This window comes from Marmota monax, unplaced genomic scaffold (genome assembly GCF_021218885.2).
Source record: "Marmota monax isolate L192 unplaced genomic scaffold, Marmota_monax_Labrador192_F-V1.1 WCK01_AAM20220418_F8-fsc00017, whole genome shotgun sequence".
Classification (NCBI taxonomy): domain Eukaryota; kingdom Metazoa; phylum Chordata; class Mammalia; order Rodentia; family Sciuridae; genus Marmota; species Marmota monax.
Genome location: NW_026695241.1, coordinates 16,844,747 through 16,867,326, shown reverse-complemented (window position 1 = coordinate 16,867,326; position 22,580 = coordinate 16,844,747). Strand labels below are relative to the sequence as shown.

Here is a 22,580-nt window from a genome sequence, read left to right as displayed (position 1 = left end):
TGACCAACCATCCTGGTTGTCCAAAGACTGTCCCCCTTTTGGCACTAAAAATTCCATATTCTGGGACACTTTCCAGCTCCAGACAAATTGGGATGATTGGTTACTTTATTTGAAGCATCTGGTGATGCTTCTGAACCTCTTCAGAAGGGCACTATATTTTGGCCAATGTTGGACCAACAACACACAAAGAAAAGATTCTTTGGTTCTGTGGTTTGTAGAACTTTTGGATTTTGTTAACAAATAAAAAGTTTTACACAAAAGGGAAGGAGCATAATAGGGTTGGCTATTTAAAAAAAATTTTTTTCCAAATAATGACACCCACCAGCTAACAAATTCTGTCAGTTATCATAATCATTTTATTAAAGATAGGAAGCTCTAATACCAAAAACATAGAAAGGAATGGAATGAAAATTCCACATGGGTCCTGTAGGGATCCATTTTTCATTACTTTCCCAGTGTCTAGCACAGTGTCTGGTAGAGTGAGGATCTGACATAAATATTTGTTAAATGAATGCTGTATAAAAATGTGCTACACTTTCCTTATTTTTCCAATTGAATCATGTGTTGGTGAAAATTTTACCTGAGACTACATTTTAGGAATCAATCCAAATGCAGACTAGAGGATTTTTTATAGTAAATTTTCATTGTAAATTATTGCAATGGCTTTCTGATGTCTACCTCACTCTCATGTTCGTTTTAGTTGGCATGGTCAACCTCTCAGGATCTGATCACTCCTGGAGAGAGATAAAACTGAGTTTCTAGGTCTTCAATCCAAGAACCAGGTCCAATCAACTTCTTCTTTGATTTCAACTTTTATATTAAAATGCATCTTAGCTGATATCTACCTGGAGATTTTACCTCATCTGGCAGGGATCAGCCACCAGTCCTTATTGTCTTAAGTCTTGGGCAATGACTTTGTTTATCCTAATTAAGTCTCCTAACTTTGTTCTGTTTCATTCACCCATACAACTGTGGTCAGAAATCTTGACCAACTGGTGATATGTACAAATATCACTTCTATTTCTATAAGCCTGGATTTTCCTATGCAATGTCTTCATACCATAGTTGACGTATTCAAATCATGACTGTTTTCTCACAACACATGGATAAAAATATCACTGATGAATCTCATCTAGTATTTCTGGAGAAGATGAGAATTTTAGTTTAATAAATATCACAGAAAGTGTAAATATCCATTGCTGATGGCTGTACAGGCTATAAAATTAAAACAATTTGAATCTCCATTTCAGAAAGTCTTTTAATCGCAGTATTATGTGCCCTTTTTAATCACAAATCAACTATCCTTCTTCCTTTTGCAACTAAGTTGGTGTAAGTACTGAGTATATTTCTGATAGTAGCCTTCTGTTACCACAGCTCAGCATCCAGTGATTTGGTCTTGAATAAGTTGTTTGGAGAAATGTTCTGTAAATGGTTTGGGAATCCTTCTTACTTAAAAGGAGGATTGCCATTTTAGATTCAATGCATCAAAATTGGACTTTTTAATTTATGCTCACATAATATTTCTTTTGGCATTTATCGCTTTCAAGTGTTGCCAATGTCTATGATTCTCATGATTTCCCCCCCTCAGTCTTATGATCTGTCTTCACATCCCAAAGTTTATGGTTAATACATCTAAGTGCAGAAAATCTAGCTTTGTTGAGCAGACAGGGGTTTCTGTAGCAGCTGCTGAAGGGCACTCAATACCTTACAAAATTAGATAATGTACTTGAAAGTGGTTTTGGATACATGACATGCTATGTAAATGTGTATTTTATATTTCAAAGAACTTGATAGCTCATCTCTCCATGAGTAATATTGAGAGGTATTTTTGCAAAAGATACCCAACCCTATACAGAGGCAGCATGGTCTAATGGAAAATACATTGTCTTTGGAGATTGACCTTGGTTTGCATTTTGGATCTGCTTCTTACTAGCTGTGCTGTTATACAAGAATTTAATCCTTCTGGATGTCAGTTTATTCATCTGTAAAGTGGTGGTAGCAAAATTTTAATTCACAGGACTTTTATGAGGGTTAAATGAGAAATATGCCAAGTATTCCAATAAAATATTCCCCTTTCAAATGACATATGAACACATACATATATAATTTCTATTACTATTACTTAGGTTCTAGCGGGGAGGTGTTTTGCATTTTTGTAATGTTGAACTATCAGAATAGGTCTTGGCTATTGGAACCTGCTGTATAAATTTGTATGGAAACTTTTTTTTTTATAAAATCCCATAGTATAATACAGGTTCAATAAATGTTAATTTCTTGTCCTTTCACACTATGGGGAAAAATAAGCCACTGAACTTCTGTCCCTAAAAACGACTCTGCTGCTAGTTTGAGATAAAGAAATGGTAAAAATTAAATAAACACTATATTCTAGCTTTATGCACACTATTGGTAGTTAAATTTGGAATCACTAAAGTTTTTCTCCTTGACTTAGGCTTCCTGAATCGGGTCACTGGTTTTTAAGTCTATGTCCATTATAGAGAAGCCTCCCTCTGGTCCCTTCTCCAGTGGATCCTACCCCTATCCACCTCTGCATTCAGATCCTGTATTGCTCTAGGCCCTGGGGGTTAGCATTCCCTTCAAAAACCCTGGAACGGGGCAGGTTTTAATTTTATCCACCTCCATGTTCTCATTACCACTTATATTTCCTTGGGAGGAAAAGGAAACGCACACCTAGAAGGCACAGCCCAGATTTCTGGGATTTATACCTTGGCATCGGCAAAGTTTCCCAGTTAGTGTCTGTGTACAGGGTTTTAGTCACCTGGGCTCTAGCGCTTGGCACTGAGATCTTTAAGAGGACTGCAGAAATGGTAGATTAGCCACATTGAACAAAATAGAAAGTTTTCATTGTGTCATAAAAAGCCTTATTGATCTTGTCCAGGGCATTGACTCTGGGGCCTCTTAACAAGCCACTCTGTCTAGACTTGCAGGCGAGAGCCCATAGTGCTAAAAAAGGAGGGCCTGGGCTGCCTGCCCTCCCCTGCAGGGGGAGATTAAAGGGGTGGGTACAGTTTCATGTTTCTCAGTGGGGACTTTCTTAAAGAACTAGCATGATTTTAGTCTGCTCTGGAGAAAAAAGGGGGGTCCAGGTTTGTGGCAGATGTCCACGTGACACATCCCAGACTCCAGCCTTGGTCAGTGTCCAGTATTTGCTGTGGAACTATCACATGGTTACAAGTTAATATGTCTTTGGGGTCCCTTAGCTTACCTCAGCATTCCCTTGCCTACGCTGAGCTCTGTGATGCCCAGACCCAGTATGGTGGGGCTCTGGGAAGGGAGAAGGCGGCGAGGGACGGGGGGGAAACCAAAGACTTGAATCATTGTGATCAATTCAATGGCATTTCAATTTAATTCTGCACATCTTTATTTTACACTATCTGTGCTACATGGGAGATTTTGAAAAGCTCCAGAAAATTGTTGCTTATAGCATAAGGCTGCTGAGTTGACATCCTTTATAAAATAATCAAAGGATCACTCCAGGTTGATTGAGTGATTGGAGTGTCTTTTCCCAATCATTTGCAGACATGTAACTTTTTTAAAAAGTATGAAATGTTCCAAACACCAAAGGCATGGGCCCTGCAGAGGATATTGTTAACATTGGGTTAGCCATTACTCAGATTGAACAGACGCTTATATTTGGTATTTTTTTTTTTTGCTTTATATTCTTTTATAAAGACTTAGTCTTATTTGAACCCCTTCCCCACCCAGCTCTGTTTATTTTTCCCCTCTAGAAGGAACCACTACCTGAACTTGACAGCTATATTTCTTAGATGTGTTTCTATTTTTGTCACATATCAGTAAAGCTGTAATATATAATGATTAGTGATCGCTATGTATACATATGTGTGTGCATGTGTGAAAAAATCAGGGGAGCTATTAAACTTTATCAGTCACCTACAATTTCTATTTACCATTCCTATGTATTTGGAGATGAATGAAGGAAATCCTGGGTAAATGCACGTGTAGACAACACCTTCAACTTCCCCATTGGTCCCTTAGCTGAAGTTTAGTAGCTTTCCACATCCTACTTTCCTCTTTTAGGACCAAAATTATTTGGTTCCTGAAATATCTGTAGGAAGTTTCTCATAATACCTACTGTTTTCTGGATGCTTAAAGGTGGAGAGTTTTACCAATAAGATAATTTTAGATTTACCGAGGCAGAAGGTATCTGGGAACATCTTTTAACATTTCTTCTACACTGTGGTGATGATCTGTGATGGAGGATTCTTCACGTGTTTCCATCACCAAGTGAGATTTAATAGAAATAAATATTTTAAAAGTCCATATCTGTTCAAAAGTCCATATTTATTGTTTCTAAGTACTGAAATATCAGTATGCATTTTCCAAAATTCTGCAAACCTTTTATGAGTTATGTATTCCTTTCTGAACATGTATGTGTAGATAGAATATCTGATTTTGGAAACAATTAGGGTAAGTGTGTGCTTCTTTAAAAAAACAAACAAACAAACAAAATATCCCTACCCACAAATAGCATTATGAATGTCTCATTTTCTGCTGTAAGTTCACTATGGATATTTATTATTGTTACTGATTTTTTAAAATTACCATTATGGTCCCTTATCCTCTCCTCTCTAGCTCCATGTCCTTTGTAATATCCTCAACTAAAGAGGGATTTAGTCTGCAGAATGCAGAATCACAACGTGGTGTAAGGTACTCTAGTATAATTGCCTTAGTTATTGTGTAACTTTGATAAAAAGAAGCAGGTTGACAAAACACCATAAACATGCAGATTATTCTTTGGGGTCTAGGAAAACAGTGACAGAATATCGAGATTTGTGGGTGAGTGGTAGATTTTCTGTAATTTTTTAAAATAAAAAATTACAAAATTTATTAAAAAACTTACCTCTAGGAAGGCAACTCTGGTTAAATTCCTCACCATTTTAATTGCATATCTATTTGGTATAGCTAAAAGACAATATCTTTGGTAAATACTGTGCACAGTGCTAGCTTTAAAATTAGTGATAAATGTGCTTGTCATTGACCTCAGTGGTTCCAAATATGTCTCTCTTTTTGGATTATAGAAGCAATCTAGGTGTCATTTTATATCCTTTATTTCTTGAGTATTCCCCTTTGGGTTCTGAAGCAGTTGTGGAAAAGACACAAGCGTCAAATCCAAGGTCAAGTCAAGTTTCCAGATATCAGTGCAGGTTGCTTCATCGCTACCAGTTAGGTTAGAGAATCTGACTTGAGGTCAGCTTAGCTTCCTTGGAATTTTCCTTCTGAATTAAACTCATCCACTCAGCAGTAGGCAGAAGATTGGAAAAGAGCCAGCCTTCTTCCACCAGCCAGAGTCTACTATGGGCTTACATCAGGGCACCCTAGAGAATTCCCTAGCTGAGGAAGGGCAGGTCTAAAAGGGAGAAAGACAGGTCACCTGGGATTAGTGACCACATGATTAAGGAATGCCATCCTATGGGTATCGGACCCTTCCTATATTACCAAGCAGATGAATCACTTCTTTTCTTACTGGAGAAGTAATGAATAAAGGGAAGGTTAAAGCATTTGCTATTTGGTGAAAACTCTTTGCTCCAGGGGATGGGGAGAAAATATTCTTCTGGAGTCATATGGACAGGAAAATAGATTCCCAGTCCAGAGACAGAGTGTACTATTTGTGTTTAATGCTTGTTTGATTGACTGACCAGCAATTAAAATGAGAAGCTGGCAGTGAAAAAAAAGCATAATTACAGTTTTACTTGTATGGATCTGGTGGTTAAAGGAAAATAAAATGTACAGCATGTTACATAAATTATTATAAGTGGGCAGGCAGGCATGTGCAGCACGTTGATTGCAGACATTGTTTCTTAGTCAAATCTCTTCATCCTTGGAAGTGTCCCCTGGATCCCTCTTCACCTCTTTGGTCTATAGTCCATCCACTGAACCTCTGATACAAGTCTCATTGTGCCACTCAAAAGGCAAAATTCTTTTCGGCTGCTTTCCCATTCCTGGTGCTCAAGGATTATGACCCCAGCCTGCATCTTGAACCCTGCACACATGCCCGTGGCTTTAGCCACATGGAACTTCTCAGCATCCCCTGAGTACCCTGTACTTTTCTAGTGAGCACACCTGTGAATGTGCTGCATTAGTCCTCCTTTACAAGTGAACTCTTACACTACCAGAGACATCTGAAGTCTGATCTGTTGTCTGGAGCCTTCCCTAACACCCAGGGTCAGCTACTCTCTCTTCTGGGTGCCCATGTCACCTATAAAACATTCACTACACTGAATTGTGATTACTTGTTTTGTATCTGAATTTTCAACAATGATAGCTAACATTTCTACAGCTGGGAGCTGGGTCAATGCTCACGCCTCACAACAACTCTATAAAAGATGTATTTTGATTATTCCCATTTTGTAAAGCAATAAACTAAGGGTTAGAGAAATTCAGTGATAAGCTAAGGCTTAGATCCATAGATATAGATTCCTTCCAGAGATGGTTGTCAAATCCAGGTCTTCCAGTTCAAAGTCTTTATTATTACAATCCATGCATCAATTCTGCAGTCCAGGTACACAGCGTGTCCTGTCAATGTGAGCACCTGTCAGGGCCTGGCATTTTGCAGGCATTCTGTATTATTTAGTTTTGTGATTTTTCTTCTTCTGTAAGATGTCAGCTAATTATTCCTACTCCTGGGGTTGCTGTGTGACATAAATGCCTTCATCACCGGGCACATCACCTGGTGCATAGTAGGCACCTGTGAATCTTTTATTCCTTAAATGGATGAAGAAAAATTTAACTTTTATTGTAATGCATTTGCAAGCAATGCAGTCTTCAGGATGCCATTAGCTTTCTAGTGATTTCAGTGGAGCGTGGCTTTCCAGGCCATTCTTTTGTGGACTGAGGCAGCTTCCCTCACCAGGATGCTGGCTGTTTATTTTCCAAGTGACAACTTGATTTACTATTTTCCTTCTCATCACTTTCAAGAAGCATCTGCAGGCTAGTGAGTGACCCAGGCAGCGTGGAAAAGTCCATTTATTTCTCCTCTGCATCTTTCCTACAAAGAGTCTGAGGATAAGGGTTGGATATGGCCTCCGGAGGTCAGATTTCCTATGTGTTGTCTTTTGTAGTGTGGCTTGCTCATAGCAACACAATTTCCTGTCTGCTGGTACTCTGTGCTTTTAAGATACCTGTATGATGGGACGTGGCAGGTAAATGATGCCATCGTTTGTCTGGGGGGGATGGCTCTGCAGTTTGATCTTTCCTAAGATTTTTTTTGACCCTAAAATATACTATAAAGGAAATGGGAAAGGAGAACCAAGAATATAGTCACTTGTACAGTTTTTTTGTCTTTGTACCTCCATTGGTGTGTTCTTTCCCAATTCTAGTGAGAAATGTTATTAGGGGATATACAAGAGAATTTACTCTATAAAGGAATTTCTACCTTCCCCTTGGTTTTGTAAAGACAATCACTGTACAAACCAATAGACAATTCAAGTGTCTGCCAACAGCTCCTAAGAAGCCCTTAGTGGTAGGTATTCTGGTTCTGTATGTTGGATTCTTAGCAGGTTGCACGGAAAGGTAACAAAATTGTGCAAGAACAAATTCACACTTGCCTTGCCTTATTTATTTGCCAGACCAGTGGTCTAATTGCTGTTTCAGCCCAAGGCACCTTTCGGAATTAAGTGAATATGAAGCCCTGCCTCTGAGCTCCTCCCTCTATCCGCCCCCCCACCCCGGGAATAAGCAGAATTTTTATAAACTTTTAGACTTATTCTCTATCTGTAATTGTATACCCTTGCCTTGGACACATGGCTTTTGTCTTCCTCTAGGGGCTTCTTTGGCCAGGGAACAGTGACCAGAAAGACGTGGTCATCTGTGAGTTCACAACAGGAAAACCCATAACCCATAAGGTACAGGGGCCCATTTGGCTCCTGCTGAGTTCCTGCAATCAGAGGAAATGAGTCCCCAGGCTAGCCTGAGGACCAAAGGCCATCCTATCTATATCTGGCAGGGAGGGAAGCAATAGTCTCTGTGTTTTTGTGCCTCATTAGCGTCTAGGTGGGCCAGGCTAGGATGGGTAGCCAGGGTTATCTTTGCATCAGAACAGATGAAGTACCTCACTGCAGCCTGTGGCCAATTTGAAGGACAAAGGATGGAGATGATGAGTGCAGTTTCATTTCAGGCTCATTATCACTGAACTGGCTCTTACTCCATCACTGGAGCACAGCAGGTGTTTTGCTCAAGGCCACTAGCTACCACCCATCCAGAGGGGTCAGCATTTTAATGGGCTCTTCCAAGTGTCTGACCTTTTCCAACCTGGTACTGGAGAATTTGGAGCCAAAGTCAGCCCCCTCCCCTGCTTTCCTGCTTAGGTTCCTACTGTCTGGGTGCCCCTTTCCTTGTTATTGACATTCATCTTTTGACAGGTTGAAGTTCCTGCAGCTCCAGAACCTCAGATATAGGGTACTAGGTACCTTTACTGGGGATTTGATCTCCTGGTAAAGCGAGGGTGTGTTGGAGTAGCAAAAGCAATAAAATAAGAATCAATATGACCCCAGGATTTGGAACTGGCTCTCCTAGTGGATTGGACAAACTATCCAGACTCCATGTGCCTCTGTTTTCTCACATTGGTTACAACAAACTGACCTCACAGAGTATTGAAAGAATACCAATAATAATTAAGAAAGCATTTAAAAATATATGATATGATTAAAAAGCTGTGAATGTCTGCAAATGGCCCTAGAGTGCTTTTATAGCCGGACCTGACATGTTCTCATTTTGAGCCATTTTTGTCTAATGCTGTGTCCTTTTCCTTCAATTTTTGCCACTGGTCCTTGGTTTTCCTTGTTTGTACTTGATCTTAAGCATCCACACTTTGGATTCCCCCTGTGGTTTCTGGCTTGCCAGAATCTCTGCCTCTCCTTTCCTCAGGCTGTTTCTGTTAGGAATCGTTTGCTTCCATTTCTGCCCGGTGAAATGCAAACCTCACTCCAGAAATTGTATCAACATTCAGGCTGAACAATCCCAGGCATCCTAGAAAAGGGGTTCAAGTGTGTTTTTAAAGGATTACATAATCTTGGATTCTTCTCAGTAAAATTATGCAATGATTCTTCATAACCTTCAACATAAAATCCAAATTTCCTGATCTCAAACATTGTTTGGGTCCTTACAATACCAAGCCCCCAGGTATCAGCTGCCCACACTTTTTATATTACACAGTAAGAAAATATTACATTGGATATTTTACTCTACTTTGAAACTTCTCAGAAAAATACAGCTATTATTATATAAATCAGTAGTTGGCTGTTTATTGGGGGGAAGGTTGGAGAAAAAAATTTGAGTAAATATCTTAATGTTACATATATATCAGTACTTCAATTAGCAAGCCATTTGAAAAATCAGTACTTTACATATCTTATACATACTGATTTAAAAATCTCTGAATTATACATATCTAGATTACATCTACTGTTTAATCAATTGGACACTTACAAATAATGGGTAAATGATTTGTTGTTATATGGAGTTGAGCTCTGTTTCTCATGCAGTGAGAATAGCGTTCTTATTTTTACATGCAATTGATTGTAAACTTTGGGGTGATCTAATTTCAAGGAAGCTAAGTATCAGTTAGCTGTGTCAGTGCCTTCTGTCTCCCTTGCCAAGCCATAGCTGTATGCTAAGCTCTTGTGCACTGTGTTACATAATCCCCTGCATTCATCTTCTCTAGCTATTTAGTCTGAATACATACAAGGTGACTGCATTGTCTTTTCAACCTCCTTTTCAGTCTCAACACCATGATAAAAAAATAGATTTGGGGCACTATTACATTTTTTTTTCTAATGGAGGGTTTGGAGAATTGAATGGGTTTAGAAATGTGTACCTGTCATTATATGGTTTTCCCCTTTTGGTTATGTTGACTGTCAACTTAGTATGGTTTTCAAAGTGATAAGAAAGTGCCTGAGGCTCAGCTGCTTGAAGGAAATTGAGATAGGTTGGGATCTTCGGAGAAAAAGTATGTCAGATGTGAGTGCCCAAAAGAATAATTTCTTCAAGGTCTTTCTTCTTTCTCCCTTGTAGCCCTTTATTTATTTCCTGAGACTGGGTCCTGCCTTGCTGGGTCTCTCTTCCTAATACTCAGGAGGAAATTATCCCAGAAATTAAAAAGGAAATAAGTTTGCTCATCTAAAATGTGAATCAGAGAGGACTTTTCAGTTGTTTATCATTTGTTAAGAAAACTAAGGAAGGAGAGCTCCTGGTAGGAAATGCCTGGTCATCTCTGGCCCAGGGAACAGATAAACTGAGAAAATGAATCATTGAATGGAGAGATTAAGAAGGCTGTGAACTGTTGTAGCTATTTCTATTAGATACTTGCAAAGGAAGGCACTTGGCTACATAAAATTTTCTTTGGTATATTTGCATGGATATTAGCATAAATATGCATGTAATTTGCATAGACAGTTTCCTTTCTTCATTGTTCTTTTTAATATCTTATTTATTTATTGTGATATCCTCCTCTTTGTTGATGTCATTTATTTTTTCCTATAATCTTCCATATAAAACAAGTTCTTTTATTTTAAACACAGAGGGAAAGGGAAATATTTCTTATGGTGAGGAAGTGTGATTTATACAGGAAGAGAGGCATTTATTTCTGGCTTCATTTATCCAAGCTCTCAGATAGTTTGTAAGCCCACGGCTCCGTGGAATCATTCACACATAGCCTTGGAGAAGTAGAATGGGAGCAAGGGAATATCCAGAGTGATGGTGGAGGGACCCGTAACTGCTGTTTAGATGTAAGTCCAGAGATGCTTCAAGTCTGGAGTACCACAAACTAACTGGGTCATCTCGGGCAACTCATTCCCAGTCATCAATTTCTTCCTTAATAAAATAAAAGCATTAAATTAGACAATCCTTAAAATCCCTTGTAACACTAAAATTTATTATTTTGACATACCCCATGCTCTAATTATGTGAAAAATATTAAGCATCACATAGCACATTAAATAATCTCCTGATGCCTTGCTGTTTTGTGTCAAGCCTTCCCTTTTCAAGAGGCTCGATGATTAATGTAAGCTTCTCTTCATAGGCACTCCTCTCCTTGCGCATTTACTTCAGTGGGCGCAGACACACAGGTGTAACTGAGATATATATAGAAGATGACCACCAGTATACCTTTTGTAGTATTAAGGATGCACATAGACTCTGTGCAAGTCCATGACTCTAGGAAAAGAGCTTAGCTGTGATAACTGCATTAATTTGTCATGTACTCTAGTTCAGCTCCAGGTCTGATGTCCCATTGCATTTTAACAAAGCCATTTCTTAAGAAATGAGAGGAGAGATCACGATGATAGACAGGGTAGTAGAGGATTAGATGGATCTATTTCAAATATGCAGACGGTGTTGAATTTCTGCTTTATGATTGGGGGTGCTATTTTTGATAAAACACATTAGACTTGAGTTAGGTGCTAAGTAGTACTTGTTCTTGAATACATGGAGAAGCTAGACTGCAGTCAGTTAGAGGTAAATAGGCCCCTTTGCTTATGCCAGTGTATGTGTGTGTATAAACAGAGTATGCAGGTAAGTACCACTGAGATCCTCTGGAACATGCAGAAGAAATTCATCTTCTTTTTTAACCCTCTGGAGTATGAAGTTGAGGTCCATGTATTAATGGTGTCATGATACCATGATTAATTTAACAATATGTAGTGAGTGGTTGTATAAGAGTGATTGCAGTTCTTACTTTGTGATGAGAAAATATGTATTTTATTTTTCTTAAGTATTTGATGTAGGGCTGTGATGGTTGATAGGGATCTGAGCTGAGGGAACTTGGCTTTGGTTAATAGTACTGAAATGTAGTTCTGGCAGGGAAAATAGAATTCTTTCAACCTCACTTTGCAGATGGAAATCTGCATATGTAGACTTCTATTGTTGCTATTTCTTTTTTCCATTAACAAGGTGCTTCTTGATAGCTTTTGACCAACCTTAGTATGAAGTAGTGAACCTAAGTGAGGCTACCCAGCAAGAAGGGAAATTGTACTTCCTGTTCTGTATAACAAAATTATAAGTCAAATAAACAAATGATTAATCATATCCCTATTCTCTTACTTTGTCAAATTTACTTTTGTAACTCCCTGGAAGACCAGGTTCCAGAAATGGGAACTTTTGGATTCTTCAGAGTTTTGCTTATAAGAAATAGCATTGCAAGGAGAATCAGTCTCCTCTTGCTCCTCAGTCAGTTGGCTACCCACCTTCCCTTCCCACCTTTAGCTCTGTCCTTTATCACAAGGGGTCTAGTCAAAAATGCATGTGGATAACCCAGCCTACATGATCAAACCCCATCCACACTCTTGCAAATAGTCTCCCACATCTCCCCTTATAAACCTTGAGGTATTGATGTTGGTACCCTGGTATACCTACAGAAAGATGAAGCCAGAGAAGAGGCCTATATAAACAGGCTTGGGGATTTGGAGGCTGAGAATTACAGGGTCTCAGTGTCTGAAATGTGATCTCAAAAGAGAGTATAGGTTCCCTTGAAATGCCATCTATGAACCCCTAATTTTGGAGGAGGGTTGTGGCCATGGAAATGTCCAGCCAGGGCCCTCTAAAAGGAGATCCCCGAACAAGCAGAAATTCCTTTTGCTTGAGTCTAAGAGTGGTATTGCTGTCTTACTAAAGAATATTAACAATTTCATTCTCTTCCCCTTTCCTCAACTGCCTGGTCCCCTTCTCATGTTCAACCTCCTATATAATAACTCAGCCACAACTCACTGGGCTCAGGATTTTACCATAGAAACCAAAGTTAGCTGGGTTTATTGATAGATGGAAGCCAGGGCCAAATCTTTCAGGGTAATTGATTTTTAGTTATTGGTCAATAAAAAGTACCTAGAGCTAGAGAGTCCTTTGTCAGCACAGTTAATTATCTATTCTAAACCAGCTCTTCTACAAGCATTTAAAAGCCATCACTGAAGCAAAAGCAATGTAAGCCTCACTTGACTACTTTGCATGAAATTTCTCTTTAGGTGTTTCTTTGAGAAGATTGGAAGGGAAGGCAGCAAGCCCCCTTGCACCATCTTGCCTGTCTTCTACCCTTGTTTTGACACACAGTTTCTCCCCCACCAGATGCTCTGCTAGGTTTGCTGATTTTCATGTAGAAGCCAGGGCGGTTGCTGAGTTGGTATCAGTGCAAGGACAGGGGTTAGTGTTCTTGGGCTGTGTTCTCCTTGGTGGTTGCATAGATCCGACACCTGCCAGTTAAGGATTGACTGCTTTCTGCTTTTTGTTTCCGACAGCCCGAGAGGAGAATGTGGCCACTTTCCGAGGCTCAGAATACCTGTGCTACGACCTGTCTCAGAACCCGATCCAGAGCAGCAGTGATGAAATCACCCTCTCCTTCAAGACCTGGCAGCGCAACGGGCTCATCCTACACACGGGCAAGTCGGCTGACTATGTCAACCTGGCTCTGAAGGATGGTGCGGTCTCCTTGGTCATTAACCTGGGGTCCGGGGCCTTTGAGGCCATTGTGGAGCCAGTGAATGGGAAGTTCAACGACAACGCCTGGCATGATGTCAAAGTGACACGCAACCTCCGGCAGGTAATGGCTGAGGGGAGAGAGTGCCTGGAAGGCCCATCTTAGATAGAACGTTTGTGAAGCAGGTGACTGGTGAGGTGCAGAGGGGTAGAGATGTGGGTTTGGATATATTAAAAACTAACTTTTTTCCAGTCTTTGCAATTCCACGAGGAAAACGATTACAATATGTTTCTCCCGAGTCTTCAATTCTCCATTTGTTCTTGTTATTTTAAAAAAAATAGTTGTACAGATAATAAAAATGATAAGTACTTTCATCCTTTTAATTCTGCTTTCCTTTTTATCATTTTCCTAATTACATTTGAATCTTATCATGCTATTGTTAAATTCAATTAGGGATAGCATTTTGTTTCTGCAGCTTGATGGATTTTCCTCATTCTTTGAATATGTTTTTCTTTTTAATTAAGTTAGCCATTGCCATGATGCCATCATTTTAATTTCCTCCAGAAAAAAACTTTTTTTTTCTCCCTCCTCCTTTTAATTTATCATCCCTACCCCCCCACCCCCCAGTTGTGACATTAATCTCTGGCTTTCAAATTAACTAGCTGGGATCTTTCTGAATTCCTGTTTCTCTGTTCCTTGATGCAATGTGGTGGTCCTACCTTTATTTGCCCTGTATCTACCTCCAAGACTCTTCAGTTGGAAGGCCTGGGAAGTGGAAAGACCCAAATAAAAATGTCAACCCTGGAGCAGCCTTCCTGACCCTGTCCGTGCTTTGAGAACTCCCATGGCTTGCCGATTCTAAGCAGGCCACTCCGTCAGGTGACGACGCTTTCAAAAAGCTTGAGTCAAGTGAAGATGTTTTCAGTGTCCTAACTGCTACTACTAATAACATTACCTTATCAGCAAACATCCATAAAAGACAAGCATTTCCTGTAAGAGTCAAGGTCTGTGCTGAGATCGCCTTTTCCTTGTTCCTCTTTTCACTTCCTTTTTTCTACTTGTGAATCTGTCAAACAAAACCCAGTTGGTCAGCATTCATCCTTTATTAATCAGAAAACATTATGTGCAAATTTCCAGAAAGTGCTTATCAAATTTTTCTCCAGCATTATGATTGATTTAATGCCTTCGAATGTAAACATGAAAGCAAAAGACATGACAGGTGTTTGCATATGTTTTCTGTCTGATAAAAGCGTGACTCCCAAGTAATGCTAAACAAATGGTGGAGGCTGGCACACATTGGAAAAGCACCATTGTCAAAATACTCTCCATTTCCATGTTTAGGTGTGTCAAGGAAGCCACCTAGTTGGGAGATTCCATTCTATCTGTGGTGAAGATGCTAATTAATGCAAGGCTTGGAATCCCCAATCCTCTTAATATATGTGAATTTGACTCTTTGGAGTCATTCTCCTGTGTTTTCCTTCCACGGCCAAAGAACCTATTGCTGATGTTTTCCTCCATAACTCTCTCCATAGTTACCCAGAAGAGAACTTCTCAACTGTCAAGAGAACATAAGCCAAATTTCTATTTGCTGACATAGAAGGACTTAATATGTCTGAGCTGTAGAGAATAGACCAAAAATGAAATATGACCTTTTGCCAGTTTTGATTGGCAGGTACAGAATAACACCCTTTAGTCATTAGTGGAGGGGAAACTTTTGATATACTGGGAACGGTATCAGGTCACAGTTCTCGCCAAGTCATTTGTCTCTCTCCACACACTTCCCAGCTATTCTAGAATAATTCCAGTCTGCCTGAGAAAGGCTCAGTTTTGTTTCTGCTAAAAATCACGGTTCTAAATAGCATCAGTCCCCAATTAAATCCTTTAAACCAGAGGGGATAAATCAGAGTTTAATTCAAATATTGGTTGTGATGTCTTAGAGCAATCTGAGGAAACCACCCTGGAAGGTTTGTGCTCTGCTCCAACGTCTAAGGCTCATCTCCTCTCTGTGCCCTTGGACAAGCCACTTAACCTCCCTGCAGCACAGTTTCCATTTGTAAAATGCTGATTGCAATGCTCCCCAGCCATGTGTGGTGGCTAAATATGCAAAGCACCTTATGTTCCAGAAGGATTATGAGCTCATCCATGGGCTGGGTGCTAGACTCGTGGTGACGTGTGGATGATTTACAGGCTGAGCATTCTGTCCCAGAGGTGACTGCTTCTCTCTGGTGCCAAGAATACAGTTAATAGAGCTCTTCATTTTGGACAAGGTCTAAGAGGTCCTGAGGTTCTGGGGTAATTCTTGACAGAGAGACTAGTACTCTTTTGTGAAAAAATACCCCTAAAATTGGACCTTGTTGAAATCCTGATTGTGTTTTGCATCCAAATACAATTTGTGGAAAGAAAGGAAAATCTCTGAAAAACAGAGTTGATCTTGCAAATAAAATCCTTCCAGGGCTGAGTAATATAAGATTATTATTTTTCCTATTAAAAAATATTTATAATATCTTTTTTGAGTTCTTTAGGACACAATTGAGTGGGAAGTCCCAGTCTATTTCGAATAGATTGTAAATAGCTTCATAAATATTTGATAACAAGCTTATGGCAGCCTCATGCACTTTTAGAAGTGAGAGCAAATGGCTTCTAAGGCAAAAATTTATATGAGGAAAATTTACATGGAGTTTTTTGAAGTATTCATTACCAAACAGGGAAGAATCTTCTCATTTCTTCCTTTGTGGACATCAATTCATGGTTCTGCCATTAAGGCAACTTAGAGCCAAACCATGTACTTTATTGGGGCTTCCTATTGAAAAAAGGAATGTGTAGTGTTCCTATCTGTTCTCTAAATTGAAACTGGAACTACAGACTGAGCTACTGGGACATTCATGTGCACATAGAAGAGGGTTTACCCTCTAACTTGCCTGAGTCCAAGGTCACACCCACACCATTAATCATTTTACCTCTGGGGGCCACTTTTGTTACACCTTGAATACAGAATCAGGGTTACAGTCTGCCATCCTTCTAACCTCTGAGCTCAGGGTGTGCTGGCAACTTAGCAATTGAAATGAGCAAAAAGAGTCTAATTGTGGGTTCTCTAACCATATTGAACCTGCCTTACTCCCTGCTCTCCATGCAAGAAACTGCTTAACAACATGAAAAGGTGTATTCATGTATTCAGGGGGAATAAGGGATAGTGATTCCAACAGGATAGCATCTATAAAGTAAACAAGATGATGCCCTCACTGGATAATAAACAAGACTAACATTTCTGATGCGTTCTATTGACGGTTATCTGAAACTGAGAGTAAAGGAAAAAGGAGAACATTCCCCTCCAGCTGCTTAAACCTGCAAAAAGCAAGGGGGCCATGGATCTTTAAGTTACCTAGAGAACCTAGTATATGCCGTGCCAAGGAACTTTCTCTGCTAGGTTAGGTCTGTGAATGTTTAAATTACTTGTAGGAGAATGTCATCCTGTAGTCTATCCACGTAATCAGATTCATGTGAAAAAGCAAAAACCAAACACCAATATATTGGTATTCAGTTCTTTCTCTCTGTTTATCTACCAATGGAATGATAAGTTTTTTTGGTAAACTTTGATTCTTCAGACCAGGTGTGTGTGTATGAAGAATCAAAGTTTATCTAGATTCTTCATACACACACTAGAGGGTGGGCAGGGACCATAGGTGGTATTCAGAAGAGCCTTTGGGACGTAAGTATGAAGCTAACTCTAACAAGGGTGGGGTGTGGGCCAAGTGGTATCTGGGCAGTTGCTATGGCTGGTGAACCATAGCTCCCTTCCTGGCTGTGACCGGGTGGCAAGGTTTTCCATAGAGTCCTGGTCTCATTGTCTCCCCCACTCTCTCTTTCTGTGTTGGGTGCCTTTTTTTTGAAAAACTAACACAAGATCATTCATGCAATGTGTCATTTACTAACCGACTAATGTACTAACACCCTAACGACTCATCTTTGTTTTTAGTTTTTTTAATTAACAATCGTTCTGTTCACAATTTTTAATTTCCTTTCTTCCCCCTTCTCCGCAAAGCACTCAGGCATCGGACACGCTATGGTAAACAAACTACATTGTCTGGTAGATATCATTCTTATTGTCTCTTTTTTTGGGTTTGCCGTGTGTTGCCCCCCTTTTCCTCCCCAAACCCCTCTTTTATCCTCTTTAGACTTATTTCTTCTTTTTTTAAAATTTTGTTTTGTTAAATTAAATGCAAGCCTTTCTTTTTCTTAAAAAAAAATAATAATGGAAGGGGAAACCCCTGTCTTGGAAATGCTATTTGATGGAATTTGGTGGGGACTGTTTTTCCCTTCCTCCACTTTTTAGGTTGTTTTTTTTTTCCCTAGAAGTATTTTTTATTTTTAATTATTTATTTATTTATTTTTTGGTAAAGAATTTCTCCATTTAGTTAAATTTTTATTTTGTTTTCTTATTTTGCAACTTCCAAGTTATGGACGAGGGACAACTGAGATTTCTAGTGAGAACTTTTCTGCTCTCCGTGTCTTCCTCTCCCTCTCTTCCTCCTTCCTTTTTCTCTCCTCCCCACTCCTTAATCCCTTCTCTCTTGCCCTTTTGTGTGGCCATGGCCACCACAGGTGATCTGGGGAGGAAAGTACTCTGCCTCCTAGACTCTTCCTTTCCCTTCTCTTACCTGTTCCCCACTGTGGCCAAAGGGAGCTCTGCCAGTTGTGTTCTCCATACAAACTCTGCATGGCATGGTCCTGTCTCGTGGAATCCCATCGGCAACAGAATTTGTTTCTCATTTTCCTCCTCATTACTAACAACCTACTGACCATCAACCTCATGCCACTTTCTTCTCTTTTCTTCCCTCCCTATTTTCATTCTCTCATTCTTCATATATTTTGGGGTTGGGTTTGGACTTTTTCTTTTCTTTTTTCTTCCTTTTCTTTCTTTCTTTCTTTTTTTAAGTGAGGGAGGTGGCAGGCAGGGGAAAGATGATTTCCCTTTAGTTTTCAGTGTTTTCTCCCCCCGCCCCCACTTCATCTTGTTTGTTTTTTTTTTTTTCTGTTTGTTCAGTGCATGCAAGTGTGAAGTGGATTTTAATTCCTTTATTTCTCTCCACCCTTTCCCACATCCCTACTTTTGTTTTTCTGCCTTCTCTCTTGGCTCCAGATAATTTCCGCATGGGTGTGGCAGCGTATGGTGTATAAACGCTTTGGGTGCCATCTTTCTCTGCCCTCTGCTCCTTTCGTGGATGTTGGGTGTGTGGGTGCTATATTTTCCCCATGGGCATTATTATTTTGGTTATCATGCCTCACCATTCCTTTCTTTTTGTTAGAGTTGGCTTTTTGGTTTGGGTCATTTCTTCTGTTGGTGGTGGTGATGGCAGAGGAGGGAGGGCAGGGGTTGGTTATCCTGGGGTACTCCATGGCATGCATCATCCCTGACACATCAAAACAGAGACCCTCTTTTTTTTCCCCTTTCTGAATGCATGTTTGTCAGTGTGGTGTGAGCCAAAAAAGAAACAAATAAAAAAGAAAAGAAAAAAGGAAAAAAAAAAACAAAAGCATCCACAACCAAAGACCAACCCCTAACAAACCTCATTGTCTAATGTCTCCTTTGCTGTTTTCCATTACCACCATGAATAACAATCATCTTAAAAAAAAATAAAGATCATTAGTAATGAAACTGAGACAAGTGATATCGTCTGAGGATGGTTCCATTTTCTAGCCTGAATAAAGTGTGCAATGGGTAGAACAAGGTGCTCCGCTTGGCAATTGTAGCCAATCTCCCATGGGTCTGCAGGGGAATACTGTAGGCTTGGGACAGAGGGAGGCAGACCAGAAAATGGAACTTAGCTGCACATACCCAAAATCAAACCAAATTAGAACGAATACCTTACTAAAAATCTTAATAAAAGTGATGCCACAAATAGGGGAAGCCATTAGGTTTTGATAGGACTGTATGGTCATTGCTGGGATTTTTTTTTGTCCCTATGTCCTACCACCAGGTGACAATCTCTGTGGATGGCATTCTTACCACGACGGGCTATACGCAGGAAGACTACACTATGCTGGGCTCAGATGATTTCTTCTACGTGGGAGGAAGCCCAAGTACAGCTGACTTGCCAGGCTCACCTGTGAGCAACAACTTCATGGGCTGCCTTAAGGAGGTAAAATCCACACAACTCTATTTATTATGTGCTGTGCAACTGTTTAAGAATGAATGAGATTTCTAGATCAATGACTGCACCTGTCATTTAATCTTCTATGAGATGAGAGGTTGAGGCAGAAAAGACACTGGACTGGGAAGCAGGGGTCCTGCCTTTTCATCCTGGCTTAAACTGCTTGGATGACTTTGGGTTTGCCACTTGAATGCTCTGTGGCTCTGTTTCCTCATCTAACTAACAGAGAATCTTATCCCATAAGTGGTTGTGCCTTATACGTTAAATGCAGTAACACAGATGAAAGGTCTGTGAAATCACAAGGAACTAGACGTGTGAAGTTTGATTTTGTGCTTTTCACTTGGCAGGTAGAGATTCTGTAGCTAAAAGTGGTTCAATTTGTGGCTGTGTGCTTTCCCCAAAATATAACATATGCATTATTTTACCTTCCCCAAGTCTGGCATTCCCAAGCGTCTCATTATTTGAGATGAAGGAAAATTCTCAGAATGTAACATTAAGGCTCAAAAAACTGGCTTTTCTGTCTTTTCTTTTCTTTCCTGAAAGCTCATAGCAATAGCTGTGAGAAAGCAGTGAGGCTTTGCCATTACTCATTTATTACCGTTGTAGCTGATGTGTTGAGACCTCTGTCTGAGAGCAAAGGAGCTTCAGTCAAGTGTAAGTTCAATCTCTAAGGTCAATGTGGAGGCAAAAAGAATCAGACTTGATTTGGTAGAGTTCTTTCAGAAGACTGTGTCATCAGAGCGGTACACTGTACATTTTGTTTAATCTAAGCTAAGCCTGATGGCCTAAGATATCTATACCATTTCCCCAGGGAAATTCCTTGAAAAGCTAACAGTGTTCCTTCTTATAGATAAAGATCCCTTGTGACATCTTATGAGCTTCCTCTCAGGGCATATGGTTTATTCTTATTATGGGTATTTGAAGTTTGTCGAATAGCAGATATATATGAGGTGACACTGTACATGGGCTCATTCCTGCCACTGAACTGTGAGCCAGGTCAGGACAGGAATTGTGTCTGGTTTGTTTAGCACACAGGAGGTACACACTCAGGAATTACTGGATGGCCTAATTTATCAAATAAGCACTGATGTGCTTATTTAATGTGCTGTAACAAAACTGGATGGTTCTTCACAAGCCATGGTCTCCATGGTGGAAAACATTATAATCTAGGAAGAGAGATGAGATCAGTAAGTGAATAATTACAGCGTAAGACACCATGTGTTCGGTGCCACAGACTAAATGCTCTGATTGAGTGGAGGAAAGAGATAAATTTTAGGTGGGAGTCAGTTTTAGAGAGGAAGTGACATTTGAGCTGAGCCTTGTTGCAATAAACCATGTGTGATTTTAGAGGAAGGGGTGGAAAGGAGAGAATGACAAAGGAGGGAGAAATCCAATTTTAGCTTTGTATTGTTCTCCATCTGAAGGACGAATTAAGAGGAGAATCCAAAGACTGCTTTCCTTTCTCAGCTTCTGCTGGCTTCAGGGACTCCACTGTCATTTCTGAAAAAATTATGGTAGGCATAGAGCGCATCTTCCCTGGGATTTACTCCTATTTCAATAGAATAAAGGTATAAACTACTCAATGTCTAACAAACCCTGAAAGGTTCTTAAACACTGTTAAATCACACTACCTTGGAATTGCACTTTCACCAGAAAAAAAAAAAATGGTTGCTACAGTCCCATTGCAGAGGACGGGGCTCAGAGTGAATGAAACATGGGGGCCACGTGAGGCTCGTTCACGGGAGAGTGCAGCAGCACTGAGCTGGGCATTTTCCTGGAGGGGATTTTGGATAACTTGGAAGGCTGAATTCCCCACTATACAGTAACATTGAATCATCCCTCAATTTTATGTTTTGAAGTAAATGATCCATGTCCCAATCCCAAATCTTTTATCAATTCATCAGGAAGGATGCCTCTGAACATTTTGAAACAAGACTCCGAAAAACACAAGATGTGTCTGAAAGCTTTATCCCTGTGGAACCTAGAGGAAATAAAATCTACACACACACACACACACACACACACACACACACACAGAGCTTAGGCTGAGAGCAGGAAGCTACAAAATTCTGTCAGAGGGGCTGGGATTGTGGCTCCGTGGTAGAGCGCTTGCCTAGCATGTGGGAGGCACTGGGTTCCATTCTCAGAACGGCATATAAATAAATAAAATAAAGGGTCCACCAACAACTAAAAATTATTTTTAAAAAGTCTGTCAGAAGTGTCATTTAATAGCTCAAAAGTTACAGCCTTTTCTGAAAATCAGTGTCCATAATAGAAATCGACCTTAATTAGTAATTTGAAAAATTCCCACCTTTTAGCTAACAGCACATGTCTGCATTTGAATTCAATGCAAGTTAGAAAAAGGAGTATTCAAAATATTGAAGGAAACATAGGCAAAAAATGAGAACTTCAAGTCCCGCAGATCTCTGCTTTACATTAGCAGCATGGCTGTCTTGGTGAGGGATGGGGGAGGGGAGAATCTTCTTTTGCCTGAGTGCTTGAGCATTACTTGAAGCCAAATGAAGTGCTGGCATATTATTTTTTTCCATTTTATCATTACAATTCATTCGTCTGTGAGCAAGTCTGGAAAATTCTCTTATTCTTAGTATTTATCTTTGACAAATTAATTGACAGATAGGGCTTCCAGTTGTGTTGGGATTTAGCTCCTGGATCAAGCCCACTTTCCCACCTGGACTATTTAACTCAGGACAGCCTCTCCTGTCGTTGTACAACGCTGTCGCTGTCTCCCTTTCCCTATCTCTCTTTCTGCCATTTTCTAGCCTCTCTTGCTGTGTGTCTGTACATTGCCCTGGGATGAACTGAGTGCTTTTAAGTGTCATGTCCATCAAGTTGGGGACATGGTGAAAGAATGGGATTTCTGTTTTATTCTGTTTCATTTGTCTGTAGTGTGAATAGGTTTTATCTTTGGAACTGTAGCTACTTTACTCCGCAATGGAACTAAAATAACCATGGATTTGACCCATGTACGCACATAT

At 39.9% G+C, this 22,580-nt stretch overlaps 1 protein-coding gene across 22 annotated transcripts in view; it reads left to right on the top strand.

Moving 5' to 3' along the window:
• Positions 1 to 22,580, top strand: part of Nrxn3 (neurexin 3) — a 1,577,562-nt gene that overhangs the window by 439,577 nt on the left and 1,115,405 nt on the right. For 12 of the 22 annotated variants that reach the window (XM_058577846.1, XM_058577829.1, XM_058577831.1 and 9 more), the window contains exons 5-6: positions 13,257 to 13,558; positions 19,411 to 19,572. In XM_058577846.1, coding sequence (XP_058433829.1) covers positions 13,257 to 13,558; positions 19,411 to 19,572 — 464 coding nt within the window. Of the gene's footprint in view, positions 1 to 13,256; positions 13,559 to 17,474; positions 17,499 to 19,410; positions 19,573 to 22,580 lie in introns of all 22 variants that reach the window. The other 10 variants (XR_009226397.1, XR_009226396.1, XM_058577825.1 and 7 more) reach the window with 1 other exon arrangement.